Source organism: Pseudorasbora parva, chromosome 1 (assembly GCF_024679245.1).
Source record: "Pseudorasbora parva isolate DD20220531a chromosome 1, ASM2467924v1, whole genome shotgun sequence".
In the NCBI taxonomy this organism is placed as follows: Eukaryota; Metazoa; Chordata; class Actinopteri; order Cypriniformes; family Gobionidae; genus Pseudorasbora; species Pseudorasbora parva.
Genome location: NC_090172.1, coordinates 26,175,903 through 26,197,778, shown reverse-complemented (window position 1 = coordinate 26,197,778; position 21,876 = coordinate 26,175,903). Strand labels below are relative to the sequence as shown.

The 21,876-nt window shown below is 37.6% G+C and overlaps 1 protein-coding gene across 4 annotated transcripts; it reads right to left on the bottom strand.

Moving 5' to 3' along the window:
• Nucleotides 1-13: 13 nt before the first annotated feature.
• On the bottom strand, nucleotides 14-21,782 carry katnb1 (katanin p80 (WD repeat containing) subunit B 1). Of its 4 annotated transcripts, none has more exons than XM_067437393.1 (19): nucleotides 21,489-21,771; nucleotides 20,025-20,160; nucleotides 19,787-19,917; nucleotides 19,582-19,699; nucleotides 17,108-17,208; nucleotides 15,717-15,758; nucleotides 14,915-14,998; nucleotides 14,700-14,815; nucleotides 14,504-14,575; nucleotides 14,271-14,421; nucleotides 13,816-14,000; nucleotides 11,028-11,179; nucleotides 10,785-10,903; nucleotides 6,433-6,651; nucleotides 4,019-4,168; nucleotides 3,733-3,809; nucleotides 3,556-3,630; nucleotides 1,550-1,666; nucleotides 14-279 (listed from the first exon to the last, which is right to left on the bottom strand). In XM_067437393.1, the coding sequence occupies exons 2-19, from the start codon at nucleotides 20,062-20,064 to the stop codon at nucleotides 144-146; spliced, it is 2,085 nt and encodes a 694-aa protein (XP_067293494.1). In that variant the 5' UTR covers nucleotides 20,065-20,160; nucleotides 21,489-21,771; the 3' UTR covers nucleotides 14-143. The 4 variants fall into 4 exon arrangements, with proteins under 4 accessions (XP_067293494.1, XP_067293495.1, XP_067293496.1 ...); XM_067437394.1 differs by lacking the exon at nucleotides 21,489-21,771 and adding an exon at nucleotides 21,297-21,444; XM_067437395.1 differs by lacking the exon at nucleotides 21,489-21,771 and adding an exon at nucleotides 21,307-21,444.
• Between the last annotated feature and the right edge of the window lie 94 nt (nucleotides 21,783-21,876).

The window sequence follows — 21,876 nt, the reverse complement described above, 5'->3', positions numbered from 1 at the left end:
GCTTGTTAAATGAACACACGCACGTGAATGAATAGCTCAGTCATGGAGATCAGTGCTTTGCCCATTGTTGACTCTTTCTGACTGAGCTTTTAGTGTTTGGAGATTGAGGAGCGTTTCTCTGCGTGCGCATGTGCGTGTCTCTCTCAGTAGTCCAATGGAGCCATAAGTAATTGTAGCTCTTTGAAAGTGCTGCCATGACGACCAACCTGCTCCGCCCGGTTCTTCACTACATTACTGAGGTTCTTCAACTGCTTATAGCATGCTTTACATTTCCGATGCCTGAAAAAAATCATAAAAGTCCCATAAAATACACATCCCAGTTACATGACTTACACCATGCAATTTCACCATGTGGAAGATTTTGGCTCATTAAAGGCACCATTTAACTCTTTCCTCGCAATTGATGAATTTTTCGTCATGTGAGAAAACGCTTCCCTACAATCGATTGAGTTTTCTGTTTTGTTAAAACATAAGATTGATATCGCTTGTTTCTGCATCATCTTTTCATAAGCATATGTAAAATAACTCAAGCATCAACATTCAACAGCATATATTACATTTTTTTTTTAATAAATAAATCAAACTGCCTAATTTTACTGAATGAAATGTTGACCCTGGACAAGCTATATGACTGCAAACATTAGCAATAGGGTCTGGCTGCAGACTTGTAATCTCAGAGTTAGCACACTCAGTCAGCTGCACTTCCGCTGCAAGTGACGTCGCTTGCAGTACGTTCTCTCCACTTTGACCAACGCCACAGGCTCCGCTGCCTAATCATAGATATACATAATAAAGGCCTTTAATATGTATATCTGTGCCCAACAGCATCTGCGACCGTAAGTATATATATAGACGTCACTTGCAGAGGAAGTGCAGTTGACAGAGCATGCAAGTCTGAGAGTGCAAGTCTGCAGACAGACCCTTCTCAGCATTAGGGGTGTTGGACTCAATTTTCTCAGCTTTTCTTTGATTCTATAGATTTTGTAGATTAAGTTGTCAATAAGGCTTTTTTAAAATTGAACTTACACATTCAAGGGTTGACACAACAAAACAAAAAAAAGAAAAGAAAGGAATGCAAAAAAAATTAAGCAGATGGTATGTTCTTTATTTTGATATACTGCATGTTCAGATATTCATTCAACAAAATATTCTGGGCGATATGCAACTTGTGAAAATGATCAAAAATGTGGCGGGCGATTAAAAAAAAAAGGAAAAAGAAAAGAAAATGCTGGCAGGGAAAGATTTAGGACAAACAAATTAATAAGTACAAAATACATATATACAGAATCGGTTGAATTAAAACTTGTTTGGTTACACTGTTGGTCATGTGACGAATACATTGAGGAACATCAGCAAATCAGCCAGCGCTGCGAGTGTTTAAATAAGCCTTAGTGTATGCATTATACACATTCTTTTGCGGTGCACAAATTGTAAATTCTAATAGATTTTGAACTATGAAATCAAACTAGCATTTTTAAATCAACAAGAGTGTAGAATTTAGACAGAGACTTAAGATAAATCAGAGCACAAGTGTTTATTGTTTACTAACCTCTCCTCTCGAGTAATGTCCACCCCTACAGATGGAGGAGCAGTCAGTGTGTCTGAGATTAATGGCCAAAAACGCTTCAGAATCAGCTTCAAAGACATACAACCAGTCTGCACGTAACTGTAGAAGGAAAAGTGAACATGCGTTACTTGTTCGCTGAGTCCGTACATGGCTATGACTTTGTTGATAAATGCCCATCTCAAAAACTTGTTCAGTTGGATTTATTTGGTAACACTATTTTAAGGTTCAGTTATTCACTATTAACTAGTTGCTTATTAGCATGCATATTACGAGGATATTGGCTGTTTATTATTACTTATAAAGCACATATTAATAAACTTAAATTTAAGACTGGATTAACTTCATGACGCATTTACACAGCTATTCCATTCCCCATTTGATACACACACGTTTGAGATCTGATGGGGAAATTTGACAATCTGTAATTTCTCAAACTTGTAAACTGGCTCGATGTTTACTGCCTTAATGTGCTGCTGTCCAAGCAATCAAAATGGATCCTCTGCAACTGATTTGAAACGCTCTTCATAAGCAGGAAATTAATTAACAGCTACTCAAGTGCTCTGTACAAGAGGCATAACGCTCACTTGATTCTGATGTTAACGAAGTACATGAAAAAATTATTTATAATTTTTTAAAGCAAATTAACCCAATATCACACCCATGTTAATTTTTAAAAATAAAAACCTAATTTTATCAATATTAAATTAATACTTTTTAAAGATACATAAATTTAACCAGTCTACATCTACTTCATGTTATTTTATTATTACTACAAATAACCAATACTAATAATAGCTTATAATAATAATAATAATAATAATAATAATAAAATCAATAAATTATTGTTATTTTGTTTTATAGAGGCATGCCCTTTAAAGCTTTATATTAGGGGTATTTAAGAGGTCCAGTCTTTCGATTTCCTTCCCAGCAAAATTCCAGAGTTATACATTTTCATCAGGACAGCCAGTCTAAAATTTAAGAAAGAAAAAAAAAAAAAAAAAAAAAAAAAGTTCAAAAGTAAATTTTGAATATAATATCAGGCTATTATTATTATTTTTTACATTTAGACACCTACATGTATGGCACATAGAATGCTCTGAGACTAAGTGAACATACTGGGACTGCAAGGTTTACCTCTTTAAAAAAGAAAAGAAAAAATTATGGACCATTTTAATATTTTGTTCAAAGTAATAAACCACTAAAAACAAAATATATAATCTAAAAAACTCCTATCATGAGCACAAGACAAAGTTAACAAGTAATTTCAATGTTTTTTTTTTGTCTTCCCTTGCCATATGTAAATAATATTCCAAATTTTAACATTGTTTATTATGAAATGCTCTTAATATGCTGATTAATAATGCTAAATGCATGGGGGAACAAAACAAGCAAAAAGGAGTATGTAACTTTTCAAAAACCTGGTTTAGTTAAATAATCAGAGTCATCTGTATGACAGATAAAAATAATTGTATTTGCTGCACTCATTTTCTCCAGCATATTAGCAAAAAAATCTATTTTGCTGCGTACCATGTTTGTGCTTCTGCTTTTAAAATAATCACGTCATCGGAAGCTCTTACATGTGAAACACACACAGTGTGAGATGCGCATTTGGCTTAAAACATTAGAGGATGTAGCGCTGAAAACTCATTACAGTAAACGCCCATGAGTGCTTGTGGTGTGAACCACTCAGATGTTTTGACACGCTGCTCACTTTAATCTGTAGAAGAGGTAAAAATGGTGCAATTAGTCCCATAGTCTGGATGGAACTGGACTGCCATTTGAATACCGCTGCTTTACCTTACGCCTCAAATGCCTACACGAGTCTACTTGAATTTAGCCTAGGAATCATTACAACAACAAAAAATGTTTTTCCCAATTACCAAAATAATCTTTAATGACAGCCAACTGCACATGCTGATTAAAATCTAGGTAGACAGCTCAAGTTTTTGCAGCACAGTCAACGTCATAAGCATGAATGAATGAGTCACCTTTCGTATTTGCTCTGCAGCAATTCCTCAATCTGTGGCAAGATAGATGTACAGAGGTCCAATTTCCACAGTGATCTGAAAGATAATTACAATTTTACTTTTAAGCGAATTCAGCTAAAATGAAGCCAGTTAGGACGGACACATTCAGTGTGACTGATAATGTAGGTGGATGCTTACGGTTTGAGGTTGATTATGTTAAGGATGTCCACCACAATAGACAAATCATTCATAGACACAGCTGAATCCAAAGATGTCTGGCAACATGAAGAGAAATGCAAACACTGCTTTTAGCGTACCACCGCTTTCAATAATAGCCCATTACAGCATTTACTCGATTACATTAGAAATACATTTTCGATGTGTAGCAGTAAATGTATCCATCAGCCAGTAACAGATCTCTCATTACAATCGGTCTGTCCCCCAATTTATCAAAGCTCATCAGCTTGAGTGCTATTGCACTTACCTTGACATCACCACTGGCCCAGACAGAGCGTACAGTGTCCAGGTTTTTATATCGACTGGTCAGCATTACGCACATGGTGTCATGCCCTTTCCTGATCTGTGCTAACGCCTCTTCATCTCCCATCACACTGGCTTTAGTGTTTCGTGCATGCTATTAAAACAGATAGATTACTCAACAGAATCATTCAGTACTTACATACAGGTACAAAAGCTCAGTACCCTGACAGTACCCTTAAAAAAAAAAAGACTACTAATATAAACCATTTGACAAGGCCGGGTAGGTGATTTCCAGATTTTTTTTTGTCATGCTGGTTGAAAGTCAAAGTTAAGTGGTCTAAATGTATTATATACGTGTCTGTGGAAGGTACAGGGCCATAAAATGAATGCAATGACAGGGCTATCTGCCAGTCAACGGAAGCATTTTCATTCCTCCGTGCGCCCTGCTCGCGCAGACATTACACGTCACAGCACGTTTCATGCTATGACGAGTTAGATATCATTCACGAACACCGCAACTGAAACAGACATCCTTTAAGTTACGCCTGAACCAAAATAAGCTTACGCTGTGTTCCCACAATAACTACTGTAATTTAGAAGAGAGGAAGTTTGTGACTAGAATGTATGCACAATGGAAACACTATCAACACCGAAAATAATCTGCAGCAGTCAGATGGTACAGGTCAGTGATCTATAAGTTATGTTTATTATTGTAATGTTATATGCTTTGAGACATGAGGTAGTTTAATGTCATCTTGAAACTTTTTAATGCATTTTGAAGGAGGTGTGGCTTTTGGAGTAGATAGAATTCTATTGCTAGCCTCTACAGAGAAAAAAAAACTACTGTATGGTTTGCTATTTGTGAATAAAGCTCTGCAAAGTTTCAAAGGGCTGGGTGATTCATTACTGTGATATAATTTTCCACTGTAAAAAAAACTAAGAGTTTGACAAATGTTCAATATAATGTTTATGGCAAAAGTGGAATGAAACAGCGCAACTCATTTGAACTACGCCACATAACATTTATGCACTCCGCTCAAAATGGCAGCACAACGCAAGCTTATAGCAGACACATTTGCTCACTGACCTGTCTCAGTAACGCAGCTGCTAAATAGCAATGCGAGATCCAGTGAGAAGCTCTATAATTCAGCGAAGAACACAAACGTCTCTGATTTTAAATAGTTTAAAGCCAAATGAAACCACGACCACAAAGAGGAGAAACAATGAAAAGCCAATCAACTGTATCGTTGCTCAGTCTACAAATAATCATCACCATAGATTTACTGTAGTGACACCATAACTGCAACATGGAATTGTGGGATATTCACATTGAATCCTGTTATATTAATGTATATGTATTAATGTGTTAAAAAGACAAGTAATGGATCTACTCCTTTTTTTTTTGATTGAGATATTTCATTTATATTACATGTATTTAGCTACTGTTTTTATACAAATACCATAGCAACCACAGTTCAATTTTAAGATGGTAAAAAGGTGCTCTATCCATGGTTTTAATTATGGTTATGATCTAAATGTAGGCTACTATGGAAGACCAACTGTTACATTTAATGAAACTCAAATAGTCAGAATATTTAGTTTAGGTTGTTACAATTCTTACAGATGTAACCATTTTGTTAATGAACAAATTTACATCTGCGTCCCACCTCAAACTGTCAAATGTGCATTTAAGGGACAAACATGCAATACTATAAATATTTCAGCCTGCACTGAAAACTGTGCAAAAGATACACTTCGAAGTCAGGCAACAGAAACCCATTTCATTACTCGTAACAATATTATCATTTTAGCATATGCAGAAACAAAGAATTCATTTTTAAATAAAGATTACTGGAAAAGTATAATTTTCTGAGAATAAAGAGTAGTTAAAAAACAATTAACGTTCTGTTTTCTACAACTTCCACTTAAGAGCGAAAATCTGCCTTTAAACTTGAAAGAAAGAAATTTGACATTTATTGTGATAAATCGATATCGACTGATATGAAGTGTTATTGGCCATTTTGCCCAGCTGTACAAATGGCTATATTAAACACTACATGAAGCTAATATAAAAAAAAAGTCGTTTAAAAGGGTACCGCCCTGGTGACATGTTGTACCATTTTATTTTGTGAGTGTAGCAGTCTCTGGTTATAATAACAAATGTCTTTCTTTGTTCTTCAGGTGAATTAGTAGTGATGAAGTATTTTGCTAATCTTTATCAACAAAGCAACCCTTGAATCCATTTAGTTATGAACATTGCCATAGAAACAGAAAATTATGAAAATTATTAACAGCTGCAGCAGCTGTAAAAATCTCCATCTAATAATTACAGCAATTCCAACATGACATGAAAGCAGCATAATACAAAAGTGAATCATCTTAAGGAAACAATAGTGCTTAGACATTCATTGAACTCACAGAAAGGAATTCCCCTGCATTGAGGCCAATTGGCTCATTGCGTGTTGAGAGAATGATTCCTGTGGAGGGTTTAGGTTTGGTGGTAGTAACCACAGGACGAGAGGGAGAGGTCACTGATGTGGTCACCACAGCAACTGGACGAGGAGCAGCCGCAATCACAGTTGGTTCTACTCTTTGTACTGGAGTAGAGGAGATGATAGGACCTTTCAACTGTCCTGCCTGAAAATATACAAACATTCAATATACACAAATCACAGCCTACACTTAAAGGTGCCCTGAATGGAAAACTGCATTTACCTTGGCATAGTTGACAGGGCTCCAGACTAACGTTTTTCACTAGGAGCACAGTGGCCCCCAACAGAACATTTTAGGGGCAAAAGCAGAAAATTTAGGGGGGCACACCATAAATAAGCATGATAATTTCCACCGTATTACTGATAAATACTCAAAGAATTACAAAATCTCGAGCCAATAGCGTTTCGAGTATGAGATCTGACAGAGCATGTGATTTGTTGAATTCAGTGAACGAATACGCCTTTACTGACCGAGATACTTTGGAGTCTGAACGAGATCTCTAGTTCATGAACGAATTGAATGAACTGGTACATGTCGTTCATGAAGTTAACATAATGAACCAGATGTTGAACAATACTGATAGCGAACAGGGAAAGCTTGGCTTGTGTAGTTTGGCATATTTGCAGCAAAGAAAGAAATATACACTTTACCATTGTAATAAAGCAGGCTGCTGGTTAAATTATTTCTGTACAGAGTATATGCACTGGTTTTATGGACAGTATTGCACTGGACAGTATTGGTTAAATAGATCTTGTGTGTCACGTCACCATATATATCATTCTAGAGAGCATGGAATTGGAGTGATCTATTGAATAAACACACACAAATGTACTGGTCGCCCATGTGCAACTGGATGTAAAAAATTCAGTTGCACACAAATTTTGGTAGCCAAATGTGATCATTTGTAGGCTGTCTGGAGCCCTGGTTGAATAATAATAATTCTGTACATGAAACTAACACACCAACCAAGCTGTCGCACTTGTGGATGATCTGAAAACCATAAACAAGTAAGCTGCATTTCAGCATCTCCATTAGGACCGTCACTTTTTATTCGATATTCAAATATGCATTCGAACTGGACGTGAAATACACTCCTGAACAAAATCTTAAGACCAGGGGATGCATTGCAAGTTTTACACATTTCGCACTTGTGGATCATAAGCAGGTTGTAAGTGCTGATTCAAAATGCCAAAAGAAGAAACAGGAGCAAGAGACAAAAAAATAGCGAGTAGGCAATTTATTGAAAACTGCATTTAAACTCAAACAGGCCGTTCATCAGCTGATCAAAAGTTTAAGACCATAGCCATAAAAAGGTAAAATCTGCACAAAAATATGGCTTTCATGTCATTGTCCTTCAAGCAGTCATATTGTCAAGATCTCCTGATGGCAAAGGCAAAAAGGCTTTCTCTCTTTGAACGTGGCAGGATTGTTGAGCTGCACAAGCAAGGCCTTCCGCAACGTGCCATCGCTGCTGTGGTTGGACGCAGTAAGACAGTCATTTTACATTTCTTAAAAAATCCTGAGTGCTATGGGACAAAAAAGTCAAGTGGTAGACCCAAAAAGATTTCACCTGCACTGAACCGCAGGATCCGACAGGTTGTCCGTGAAGACACAGGTCGATCCTCAACCCAAATTAAGGCCCTTACTGATGCCGACTGCAGCCCAATAACCATAAGACGTCATCTGCTAGAGAAGGGCTTCCAGAACAAAAAACATCTTCAAAGGCCACGTCTCCTCCCACGACACAAACTTGCCCGTTTAGAATTTGCAAGGGAGCACCAAACATGGGACATTGAAAAGTGGAAGAAAGTTTTATTCTCTGATGAGAATTTTTTTTTACCTGGACGTTCCTGATGGCTTCCAACGTTACTGGCATGACAAGGAGATCCCACCTGAGATGTTTTCTACGCAGCAAAGTGGAGGAGGCTCCATCATGATCTGGGGTGCTTTTCCATCAATGGGAAAATGGAGCTTCCGGTTGTGCAGAGGCGTCAAACGGCTACTGGCCATGTGGATCTGTTGCAGCGGGCATCCCTCTTGACCGAGGGCCCCCGTCTGTAGGGTAATGACTGGGTCTTTCAAAAGGACAACGCTGCAATTCATAAAGCCCGCCTGACGAAGAATCAGGCTGGACTTCTTCCAGGAGAATAACGTTGCTCTTTTGGACCATCCTGCGTGTTCCCCTGATCTAAATCCCATTGAGAACATTTGGGGATGGATGGCAAGGGAAGTTTACAAAAATGGACGTCAGTTCAAGACCGTGGATGCCCTTTGTGAAGCCATCTTCACCACAGGGAGCAAAGTTTCCCACCAGCCTCCTGGAAACAGTCACATCAAGCATGCCGACACGAGTTTTTGAAGTGATCAACAAGAACGGTGGGGCTACTCACTACTGAGTTCTTTTTTGACACGTTTAGTACTGTTGTGCATTTATTTTGGGCTATGGTCTTAAACTTTTGATCAGCTGAAGAACGGCCTGTTTAAGTTTAAATGCAGCTTTCAATAAATTGCCTACTCTCTGTTTTTTGTCTCTTGCTCCTGTTTCTTCTTTTGGCATTTTGAAGCAGCACTTACAACCCGATTATGATCCACAAATGCAAAATGTGTAAAACTTTCAATGCATCCCCTGGTCTTAAGATTTTGTTCAGGAGTGTATCTGTAATCAAACTATAAATATACCATCCGGTTTTTAATGTGCACATGTGGCCAAAAAAACGCTGCCGTTCGCCAGTTTCTGTGTTTACTAGAAGAACGCAAACGCAACTCGGCCGTTGTCATTATGGCCCCGCCCACCGACTCTATACACGTTGTGATTGGCCCGTCCAGATTTTGAGGAATACAGCTCAGAAGGGTATTGAGAGTTCCTAGACGACACTTGCGGGCAGATTAAATTTGCTGCCGCTAGGTGCGTCTAGATTTCTAGGCTAGCTTTTAATCGGTTTAAAAGTCCAATCCGAATTAAAATGCTCCATATAAACACCTCAATCTGAACAAAAATGCCCAAACCAAATGAAATTGTGACAGGTGCAATTTTTTAATCAATAATTATGTTTTTTTAATGATTATTACAATTAGGCCTATATCTGCATTTATGTTAACCTAGAGACTTTCAAACAAGAAAATGTAATTATGTATTTTTTATGTCAAAATGACAAAAATCTTTTCCTATACCATTTTGGCTAAAAAACGCTTTCAACACAAGCGCTATTGTCACGTTGTTTGTGTCTGTTTTGAATACTGTTTACGTCTGAATACATGTAGCCTTATTTTGTGATTGGCTATGCAGAGTGGCACTTCATATTGATTAAAGGACAATTTTTAAGTTTATCTTGATCGTTATATCCTTGTGATGAAAGTAAATTTTGCATGTCATTCAGAAATCAAGGTGCCAGAGTCTGGAGGAAGACTGGGGAGAAGGAAATGCCAAAATGCCTGAAGTCCAGTGTCAAGTACCCACAGTCAGTGATGGTCTGGGGTGCCATGTCAGCTGCTGGTGTTGGTCCACTGTGTTTTATCAAGGGCAGGGTCAAAGCAGCTAGCTATCAGGAGATTTTGGAGCACTTCATGCTTCCATCTGCTGAAAAGCTTTATTGGAGATGAAGATTTCGTTTTTCAGCACGACCTGGCACCTGCTCACAGTGCCAAAACCACTGGTAAATGGTTTACTGACCATGGTATTAGTGCTCAATTGGCCTGCCAACTCTCCTGACCTGAACCCCATAGAGAATCTGTGGGATATTGTAAAGAGAAAGTTGAGAGACGTAAGACCCAACACTCTGGATGAGCTTAAGGCCACTATCGAAGCATCCTGGGCCTCCATAACCCCTCAGCAGTGCGACAGGCTGATTGCCTTCATGCCACGCCGCATTGAAGCAGTCATTTCGGCAAAAGGATTCCCGACCAAGTATTGAGTGCATTACTGAACATAATTATTTGAAGGTTGAATTTTTTTGTATTAAAAACACTTTTCTTTTATTAGTCGGATGAACTATGCTAATTTCTTGAGATAGGAATTTGGGGTTTTCATGAGCTGTATGCCAAAATCATCAGAATTAAAACAATAAAAGACCTGAAATATTTCAGTTGGTGTGCATTGAATCTAAAATATATGAAAGTTAAATTTTTATCATTACATTATGGAAAATAAGGAACTTTATCACAATATGCTAATTATTTGAGAAGGACCTGTATATCAGAGAACAATTTAAAATATTGTTTCAACTCATTCTAGGGCACCTTTAATACCTCTAAAAACACTTAAGAAATGGAAAACCTACCCTGTCTATTACTGGAGTTACAATCTTAACCGCTGGGCCAGGTTTCTCTAGCACAGTCTCTGAGAAAGAGTGCTCTAGGGGTGCCGGGAAAGGTTCAGTACTTTTAGGTGGCGTTCGTGCTGGAATTGAGGAAAAAAAAAACAGAAACAAAAGAGAAAATATGAAATGTTAATGAGAAAGATTATTTACCATGGCGCATGTAAAGCATCATGTGTGAAAAATTGCTTAATTCGTGCAACTCACAGATGACACTGTGGGGCTGAAATATCTCTTTATAATCTTCTGGGTTAGTGATTTCTGCACTGCTTTCTTTGTCTTCTTTCTCATCCTCACTGCTGGGACTTCTCCTCTCTCCTTCTGGACTCCGGCGATCGGCCTCTGAACTGTGCTTCATCCTACACGAGAAGATCAGCATGTTAAAATGCACAGAAAACACTATATCAGACAAAAAAAATAGCTTCTGCAAGGATTTTGCACTGGTATCGTATGTTGTAAAGATACACTGTTTCATAGGTTTTGGGGTGGGTACAATTTTTTGTTGTAAAAGTATCTTGCCAGTATCCCAGCTCTGTCCCTTGTAGGCACACCTAAAGTACATATTTTGGACGTCTCCCTTATCTGACCCATCATTTTCTGCTCTTGGAGTCTCTACTAAAAAACTGATGAGTGGATTTAGGTCTGTTCAATTAGGAAGAGTTTGAAAATACATACTGTTAGTGCACCTCCAGGAACAGGGTTGAGAAACACTGTGCTGAATCCGAAATCACCCCCTATACCCTTCAAATCGGACATTATTTGAGGGCACAGCTATTTGTAGTAGTGTCCGAAACCATTGTGGATGTTATCGAGTGCACTCATTCCATCCCACATTGCACTGCAATAACGAGTGTACAGCCATAATTCACTCACTTGATTTACTCCGTCAAGTGAACAATATTAGTGGATAACAATAGTGCAGGACAGAACTGTAAAATGTAAACCATTTTGATTTGTAATGCTTTTATCAAAGGCAACTGCATAATATACGGGCAACATATTGCTATCAGCTGATTAATTATAATTTTTGACGTTAACGTTATCGATTCGATAAGAATATTTGACCGATATATTCAAGCGGATAGATACATTTCCTTCAGCTGAGACACTTCAGACACACACCGTCCGCCGTAATTGGGTTTGAATTGCTCTAAATGTGATTGAAATTCCTTTGAAAAGGAAAACTGTTATATTTGCAGCACAAGTCTAACATATAAGCTACATAAAATTATGAGAACATTACTGCAAGTGTAAAAGAATGTCATGTTGCAGCACGTTTGTAGAGGGAAGAGCACGTCCAAAGAGTTACACCTTCATGACGAGCAAAGGCAAGTTCACTTGTGCATTTGCAGCCTTTTGTGCCATTGTAAGATGTAATATTATAATTAGTCTGTATATAATCTCATTTAGGATACGTTTGGTTGAGTTAATTAACAATGCAGGGAAGTGCTTCCAGTCTTTAGCTTCAGCACACGCATTTCAAACAGAAATGCACAGCATTAATAACTACTGCAACTGTCATATAACACTAATGAGAAAGTTTTTGTAATAAAACTTAAATTCTATGGGTTTAGGTGCGTTTCATCACGCTGTTGAACGCATGGTGACCCGCACAGTCAAGTTCACTTGTGAATTTGCATCATTAAGCATATATAAGCCATAATATTAAGTTTATGTTGCATGAACATCTGATTTATCTCATATAGGATGCGTTTCATTGAGTTACCCGCAGCACTTCATTGTACTGGTGATCATCCTCAGTTTCAGTGAATCCTCTCAACAGGGGAAGAGCGCATCTAGGAGTTATAGGCCTTTGCATGCCTCACCTATGCATGATTTTGTGAAAATATAAGTTGCATTATATTTACTTTGTATAAATATTTGATTGTTCTCATACAAGAAGACTAATAGACTAATTATTACTGTAATTACCATTACTGTATTTTTTCTCTCTCCAAAAACACTGAAGCATTATTTTTAATAACTAGCACTTTTATTGTTCTTTTATTTTCATCAACCATATGGTTTGATTAAAACCATTTCCTTATTGCCCTGGGATGAGGCCATTTCCATGCATGTTACATTCAGTTTGATTTTTTTATATGCACCTTAAGTAATGCCATCCAGTGACTTGTTTGCATTATTTCGGTTATTTGCATTATTTTTCTTTTCTTTTCTGGATGTAAAAATGTTGAGATTAACATGAACTGAGAATAATAAATCCTGTAGAAGTAATGTTCCTAACCTTAGTGTAAATGTGTTACTTTTTTATGTATAAAGTAAGTTGGCCATAGAAGTGTAAAATTTATTTGAACAATTAAGGAATCTTACAATGGTTTAAATAGGTTACTGTACTTTACAGGTTTAATTCATGTTGAAGTGTTTGGAACATGGACTTAATGGTGAGCCTTTTGTTTCTGTAATCAGGCCCTCAAAGTTTATAAAAAATTGTATTTATATTTATCGGGCAATATATTGGTTATATAGACTGGGTTAACCCCGCCTGATCTGCTGGTAATTTGATTTTGCCCTGCAACTCAGTCTGGAAACCTGTACATTCATTTCTACTGCTTCTGTTACACTTTTGCAGAAACCAATCATAAGCTGGCTTATCCACCTGGCACACTATTGGCGGGTTTAACATGACAGATCGTTGCCCCTTGATCACACCTCTTGTGGTTTGATTGGTTGAAGGACTATCCAGAGTCATTTGAATAATGCTTGTTTATCACACATCTTGTGCAGTAGAAAATACAGAACAGATTCCCCAGACCAACGTTCAATCTTAAATTGAGCTTGGTCTGGTGATAGCCAGACAATCGCCTATAGGCTTTCAAATATATTTAAAATTTTTCAATGGTGCATCCCTAATTCAAGGTATACATTTTATAAGCTCATGCATTCCCTGACGTTCTTTTCTAGAAGTAACTATCTAAGTTCTACACAAGCACATGTAGTGTATGTGCATGAGACAAAGACAAAAAGAGAATCTTACTCCTGTCCAGTGCAGGATGTAGTGGGCCGCTCGTAATTCCGCCGCAGTGTTGTTCCCAGTGCAGATGTGGGAGCTGGGATCGGCTTGTCCTGAATCAAACCTTGGATCACAGATCCAGACTTCTTCACTCGGTTGAGATCCACAACATACCAGCTCACATTAGTTTGACTGTAGGACACCGCAATCTATTCAAGAGAAAGGTGAAAATTGTTGTAAGGCATTTTAACAGTTTCCATCTTTGTCTTCTATGTTCTCAGAAAGTATATCCGGTCAGATGGCCCCTGTGCATGTCTTCAGAGATCAGAGTGGAAATGGTCACTACAGGACCTCTCCCACCAAACAGGTTCATTAATCATCCCAGAAACAAGAAGAATGCTCATTCACCAAAGAGTACAGCATTCACTCATGTCTGCACGTAGAAAGAAAAAAAGAGATTGTGTTTATAAAATACAAACCATTTGGTTGTTGCTGATGGCCAGGTCAGACACTTTGCCCCAGCCTACATGCACTACATCAAAGCAACGGTCGGGCTCCCAGCCGTACACTCGTAGCGTGTTCTCAGAGCCGCTGTACAAGCAGTTACCATCAGGATTAAATAATATACTTCTGCAAAAAAAAATTGAGTTGAAAATTCAGCTAAGGACAGAAAAAAAAAAAAAAACATTCAGACTGGAAAACTGATAAACACCTCACAACTCCTGTCTCGCCCTCTGACGAGCCAATCATGTTGAATTTCTCCAGGTCCCACAGCTTAACAGTCCTGCAGCAAATATACAAAAAAAATACAGAAGTTACAAGAGGAAACAAAACTGGGAAAAAGCAACACCAAATGCATTCAGTATATGACAGACAACCCTTCATTCACACACACACACACACAGTACCGATCTGCACTCCCAGAAGCGAGCAGGTACTCATTGGGGTGGAATTGCACAACATTGACTGCTGATGTGTGTGATGTAAATTCAGTGATCATCTTGCCTGCTATGAGATCCCACAGCTAAATAGAGAGCAGAAAGAGAATATACATTAAAACGAAATATCCTTCATGTAACTAAAAGCAACAATTTCTAAAAGTGAGAAGTAACAGATCTCTTACCTTTACTGTGCTGTCATCACTGGCTGAAGCAAGCCATTTCCCATCAGGACTGAAGGCTAGACAGCGCACAGCCTGAGTGTGACCCTGAAATAAAACATGTTAACCACATAAACCAGTCCATCATATCACATTCATTAAGAGCTTGTGCACTAGGGATACGCAGCTCGTGGTTATATCCGCAAACACTGTAGATAATCTGCGGGTTAATTAATAAATAAAACATTAAAAAATATGTATTATGCATATATATATATATATATATATATATATATATATATATATATATATATATATATATATATATATATATATATATATATATATATATATATATATATATATATATATATATATATATATATATATATATATATATATATATATATATATATATAATAAGAAACATTCCAATGAAATAATTGGCAAATAATTTATTTTGAACCGCAGATTGATGATGTTAGAGCTGATCCTTGCATCTCTATCATGCACAGTGTACCAGATAGAGACACTTTCCAAACTAAAGTGCTTGAGGAGTCATTAAACTCAAAACATCCCGCTGAGTGCTATTATACAAAATGAATATCTAGCAATTACATTTTTTTAAATAAATGGATAAACCAACAGCTGACTCTTACATAAAACAAAACACACCATTTCACAAAACAGTCGAGTAAGATAGATTGAGAGCACCTCACTAATCCACAGATTAATCATGTACTCAGACACAACTGAGTGTTAAGGGTGATTAGCCTGGCTTCTGATTGTACAGAGTAGACACACACTGCGTTAGTCTAGTACTTACCTTGTACCTGAACACACATCCTTTCCTTCGCACATCCCACAACTAGAAAAGAAATTAGACAATAAAAATGTAAACATTAAAAAGACAGACAAATCTTATATGAAAACAAACATTGAATAACAGTGACTACATAGACAGTGGGTCTCATTCACTAACCATATGTGTGTAAAATTGTGTACAAAAGGTTTTCACAAACAAGCCATGAGTCATCAACTTTTGTACTAAAATCAATTCTAAACAAAAACAAAACAGAAAATTTGTGATTTATGTAGGCTTGCGTTTTTTTTAGGAGGCACACTTGCCCTTGCTTGAGGAACTTGCTGTGTCCGCTATGAGGAGAGTCCATATTTTGAACGCATATGGAGATTGTGAGGGGCAAGTGATTTGATTAAAACATCAACAACAAACAAACTAGGGAATCACCAAAACACGAGAATGATTCAGTATTAATTTAGTTTCAGTAGTGATTCATATAGTGAATAATAATAATATAATGTCATGTAAATCACACAACAAAGAGTGCTGAATACTACCATCACGGCTGGAAATGTGACACTGATTTCATATGACAGCTCAATAAACAAGTAATTAATATTAAGTCACTTACGGTTTAGAAACAATATTGACGTTTTTGTTCCGTTTGAAAAGCGAAAATACTTAAGATTACAGAAGAACCATAGCACATCTCACAACACAGACAAGTTTCATTACTGAATGATTTAGCGAATCGGTTGAGTTACTGACACATTCATAAACAACCGTCTCAATCCGCCATTTGAACTAATCGTTTCAATTAATTAGGCACATGCCACCACCTACTGTCAGTTTAGTTTCATGTTTAAAAGTATTATTCTGTCCATTCTCTCTTATAATTTTTATACAGTTGTAATTTTCCAGTGTAAATTATTTAATTTCATTGGCAACAGCCCTATAGTGTTTTATTCTAATTTAACATATGCTTCATTTTTCATTTTAAATTCTAAAATATGATCAATATACTGAAAACATTCAGGGGGGAAATGCCCTTTATAAAGATTAAAGTATCATGAATATGTCAAAGCTGACTGAACACTGATGAAAATATTGCTTCAGAATCAATTATATTTACAACACAGACAAAAAGAAAATCCTTCTTTTTTCTGGACCAGCAAATGTTATACTTGGACAAGTGAATGACCAAAAGACAAGCACATGAAAAGCCTTAATGTCAAGCCCTGAATTTCATATGCATACTCAAGTGTTTTGAATTAGGTAAAAATCATTATTAGAAATTGTCCTGTACATATAAATACAAATATTTCGCCGTTTAGTGAATCAGACCCAGTGTTTGGGATTGACATAATTCATAAAATCTAAACCCCCCATAAAAATAATAATAATAAAAAAAACACCTTAATGTTGCTATCCACAGAGCCAGATGCCAAGTACTCTCCCATGGGGTGAAAGTCCAGACTGCAGATACTGGCCTTGTGCCCCATCAAAGTGCGCAAAACTTAGAAAAAAGAAAAAAAAAATCAATTCAGTGGTGGATAAATACTTTGAACAATTTGCCCATTCTAGAAAGCGTTTCTGGTCAGATGGCCCCTGTGCATGTCTTCAGAGCTCAGAGTGGAAGTGATCACAACAGGACCTCTCCCACCAAACAGGTTCATTAATCATCCCAGAAAGCACAAGGAATGCTAGTTCGCAAGATGAATTCTTCTATATCATCCTTTTCTACATCAAATATTTGCCTGGTGTCCCATCAGTGGGCAGAACATCAATTCAAAAGTAGGCTGGCACATTTTTAACCATGACTTGTCAATTACCATTGATTAGGTGAATCTCATGAAACCTATCAAGAAATTCATATTTCGTAAAAAAAAAGGCACTATTTTTCTAGTTCAGGACCATTATAAAATGTACTATATTTATTAGGGGTGACCCCGAATTGTCGAAGATTCGATATGCAGAGCCGGATTCGACTACCGACCTCACAGTCGAATCTTCGCAGGTGTTATGAAACGAGGATCATACCATTTTGGCAATATGGGGGTGCTCAATATTTTAAAGACATGGCACGGCGCGACACTGAGCTTTGTGTCCGGTGTGCAAACCATAAATTGAGCGAAGCTCAGTGCCGCGCCACATCTTAAATTCAAACACGTTTTCAATGAGCTTATGCACACCGGTTTGGCACCTGTCCAAAGCGACTCATGAAGTTGTTTAAAATCCTGCCGTGCCACAGAGCTCCATTTCAAGGTTTTATATTAAATATATAGTATATTTCCCTTAAATCTCTTCTGTCAAAATTCTAAATTGAGCTCGTGATAATGTGCGCAATCCAGTGTGAGATACCCGAGACGTGGCGCTGAGCTTCGCGTCCGGTGTGCAAACCATAAATTGAGCGAAGCTCAGTGCCGCGCCACATCTTAAATTCAAACACGTTTTCAATGAGCTTATGCACACCGGTTTGGCACCTGTCCAAAGCGACTCATGAAGTTGTTTAAAATCCTGCCGTGCCACAGAGCTCCATTTCAAGGTTTTATATTAAATATATAGTATATTTCCCTTAAATCTCTTCTGTGAAAATTCTAAATTGAGCTCGCGATAATGTGCGCAATCCAGTGTGAGATACCCGAGACGTGGCGCTGAGCTTCGCGTCCGGTGTGCGACCACCTTTAGGCATAATCGGCTTAAGAACAAGCAGTGTAAACACACAAAGTGTTCTTTTCCTCTCTAGGCAGGTATTTTTTTAAGGTTTATTTATCAAAATGTTCTTTTATACATTTGTGTGATGTTCTGCATTTCAGTCGCAGCTTTAAAATGTTATTATGAGAAAACGTTTTACGAATGTTTAACCCCCACATTACCTTTTATTTAAACCTAAATAAGAAAGCCATCAGTTCATCTGTCCATTGGCAGGCAGTTTTGGCCGCTTTATTAAAGGTTGTTGCAGTGTGCAGAGTGTAAAGGAAAATGAAAATAGATTTAGCCTCCTGCTGACTAGTGTCGTGCACCTCCCAACCCATTTACACACACACAGATGATTTGACTATCAGTCGACCATAGAAAGAGTCGACAAATTCTGATTCGAATGTGTAAATCCTTAGTCTGGGACACCCCGAATATTCATTAGTAGTATGGTATTCATTTTTGTTGTTTGCGATTGTTGCAATGAGCTAAAAATTGCCTTTAAAATATAATTTCCAACTTCTAACCAACTTTTTATTAAAGGTCCCGTTCTTCCCGATTCCATCTTTCAAACTTTAGTTAGTGTGTAATGTTGCTGTTGGAGCATAAATAATACCTGTAAAATTATAAAGCTCAAAGTTCAATGACAAGCGAGATATTTTATTTAACAGAAGTTCCCTTTCAAAGCCTACAGCGAAGGGCCGGTTTGGACTACACCTGTGCACTTTGTTCATGAATGACGTCACTAGAACCGTTTGTTGACTAACCCTCCGCCCACAAGTACACGCAAAATAGGGGGCATGGTCTTGTTGCTGTCCCACGTGGAGAAGAGCGCGCATTCAGCGCTTGCATCTCCCTGTTATGGTAAGAGACGGGACCTTTCATTTTACATTTTATTTACACCCATGCTTAACCCTTAAACCTAACCACAAAACAAGTCCTGAACCATGATTTCGATACCAGCACACGCGTTTTGCAAAACATCATGATCTCACAGAGTACACTGCACCTAAAAATTAATTAAATATGATCCCACTTTATATTTGGTGCCTTGATTCTCTCTCTTGATTTAGGTGATCAGCTTAACCTAAACATTTTACTTTACAGGTTTCAAAAGATTCTCCAGGTTTCTTATTTTTAGGTTTTATGTTAACCAAAGGGCAAAAGGTACAATACAGCACAAACCACTCACTTTTAGCAGCCTCCAAATCCCAAAGCCGGAGAGAGCCAGACTGAGAACCAGCTACCACACGTTCTTCAGAACTGTTGAACTGAATACACTCCACGGGGCTGGTGTGGCCCGTCAGACTCTACAGAACAGACAAACGCTTCATTAAATAATTGTGAGAGACATATTTCTCATACATATTTAATATAAAATACTGAGAGGGTTCTACCATAATGCAGTTCTGTTTGCTGACAGCCCAGATATTGACTCTGCAGTCTTCGCCGCCAGTGGCCAGAAGACGACCAGATGATTTCCCCAACACCAGTGAAGATACATTGCTGGAGTGAGCCACAATCTCCTCTGAACAATACATATGACATGGCCATTCACTTCTCCCACAAATTTAAACAGAGATCCTGATTACTTAAAACATTCTGAAATGTCATGACAAGGGAATTTGTACTCACGCAGTTTCCATGCTGTTATAGTGGTGTTGGTGAGAGCCATCGTGAAGAATGTGTGATTGAGTCAACTCACTCTGCTCATTTCACCAACACATAAATGTTAGGGATTCAACAATATTAGTTTGTCTTCTCTGTCCATCTGTCAAAATGAAGAAAAAAAGTTTTCAAATACAGACAAACGGCAGAGCAAATATGAACAGAAGATTACGCTAAACAACTGCAGGACACACAGCTATGACAAAAGGTGTCTCTTTCATTTTTGCATTTCCTTTTCTTTTAATTATATTTTGTCAAAGCTTCAGTTATAGTTGTATTAAGCACACATTGCCTTTGTTTATAGAAAAAAAGACTGACTGCACTTTATCAGAAGAAAAGTGTGTGAGGGGCAGAACCTAAAAACAGGTTAAATATACAAATGGAAGAGTTAAGTATTTTTATAAAAACAATTAATATAAATGGAAAACTTGCTTTAAATATATTTTAGATATTCTTGATCATGTCACAAAGCCAGGTTCACCATTTTTGTTTATATAGCCAATTATTTTTTGAAAAAAGTGAAAATGACAATACAAAGCTTGAGTAAACAATAGCTTTTCAGAACCTTTTTTTCCCTTCCTTGACCAGAGATGGTACAAAATCTCAAAAACATTTATATATTATACATATATACATTTACATGAATGGCTAGGCTATTTTTAATTTTGTAATTTTATCTGAAAATAAACACTGAGAAAGCTTTTGTATATGATCCGTACCAGCAGCTGAAGCAGGTAACGTTATTCGATGTCAAAGCAGTTTTATCGTGAGAGCGTAACAGTTAACTTAGATATCGGTCAAAGTAACTTACAGGCGTTAAAAAAACAAAAACAAAGAGCAGCCAGGCATCACCGTTTCAGCGGCCTTTCATGCCTCACTGAAACCTTACCTTATTAGTTAAACAAAACACACACACACACACACACACACACACACACACAGTCCAAGACTAGCGACGTCGATTAAATCATCGAGACATTTCCACTTCAAGCGGCTTCGACACGAAAGCAAGCATGCATCAACGCTAGCAGTTTATTTGTAAAATGACCAATTTGCAAGCGATCAATCAACTTTCTGCCTTTATTTTGTCTAACTGTTTTAAAAGCCTTATTAACAACTAACGTTAGACATAGTTACTAATAAACATAGATGAAGTTAGAGTCTTTAACTTGTTTTTGCTAGATAACTTTCAGCTAGCGTCGCAAGCTAACGAACTCATCTTAACTGTAAACAAATTACCTGCATTCACCTCATTGAATTATCTGATATGTGCCGTTCTTAAAGTCCATGAAACGTGGGCGTGCGTTTAGGAGATTAAAGTTGATAACGCACGGACATCGACCCACTTTACACACACAAATTTTGCTGTGGTCTTGTTGTTTCTGAATGGTTGCTAGTAACTAGCAGTAGCTTAGCAACAGTTCCTCTTACCTTTATTGTTCTGGTGACGGTCAGTCTGGGTTAAATGGGCACTCTCGTGGCTGCAGTCTGCCGATAGACAGATCAGATCAGCAGCACTACTGAGGAAAAGATTAGTTTGTTTAGGACGAGAAAAGATCCGTGTGCGCACATTTTCAGCGTACGCATGCGCGTTAGAACTATGTTTGCCTACTACAGTTGCTCTCAATCCGGTTCTGCTGCAGGCAGCCCTCAATTATCTGATTTAATCCAGGCCATTAGTAGAGGGTCTTAGACCCAACCTGAAGATCAGAGTCAGAGAAGGGATAATTCAAAACGTATTGCTTCAGGGGCTTTTAGAGACAGGACTTAGAATAAATTGCCTAATTTTATAGAAACAAGACTTAAAACAATTTGCCTC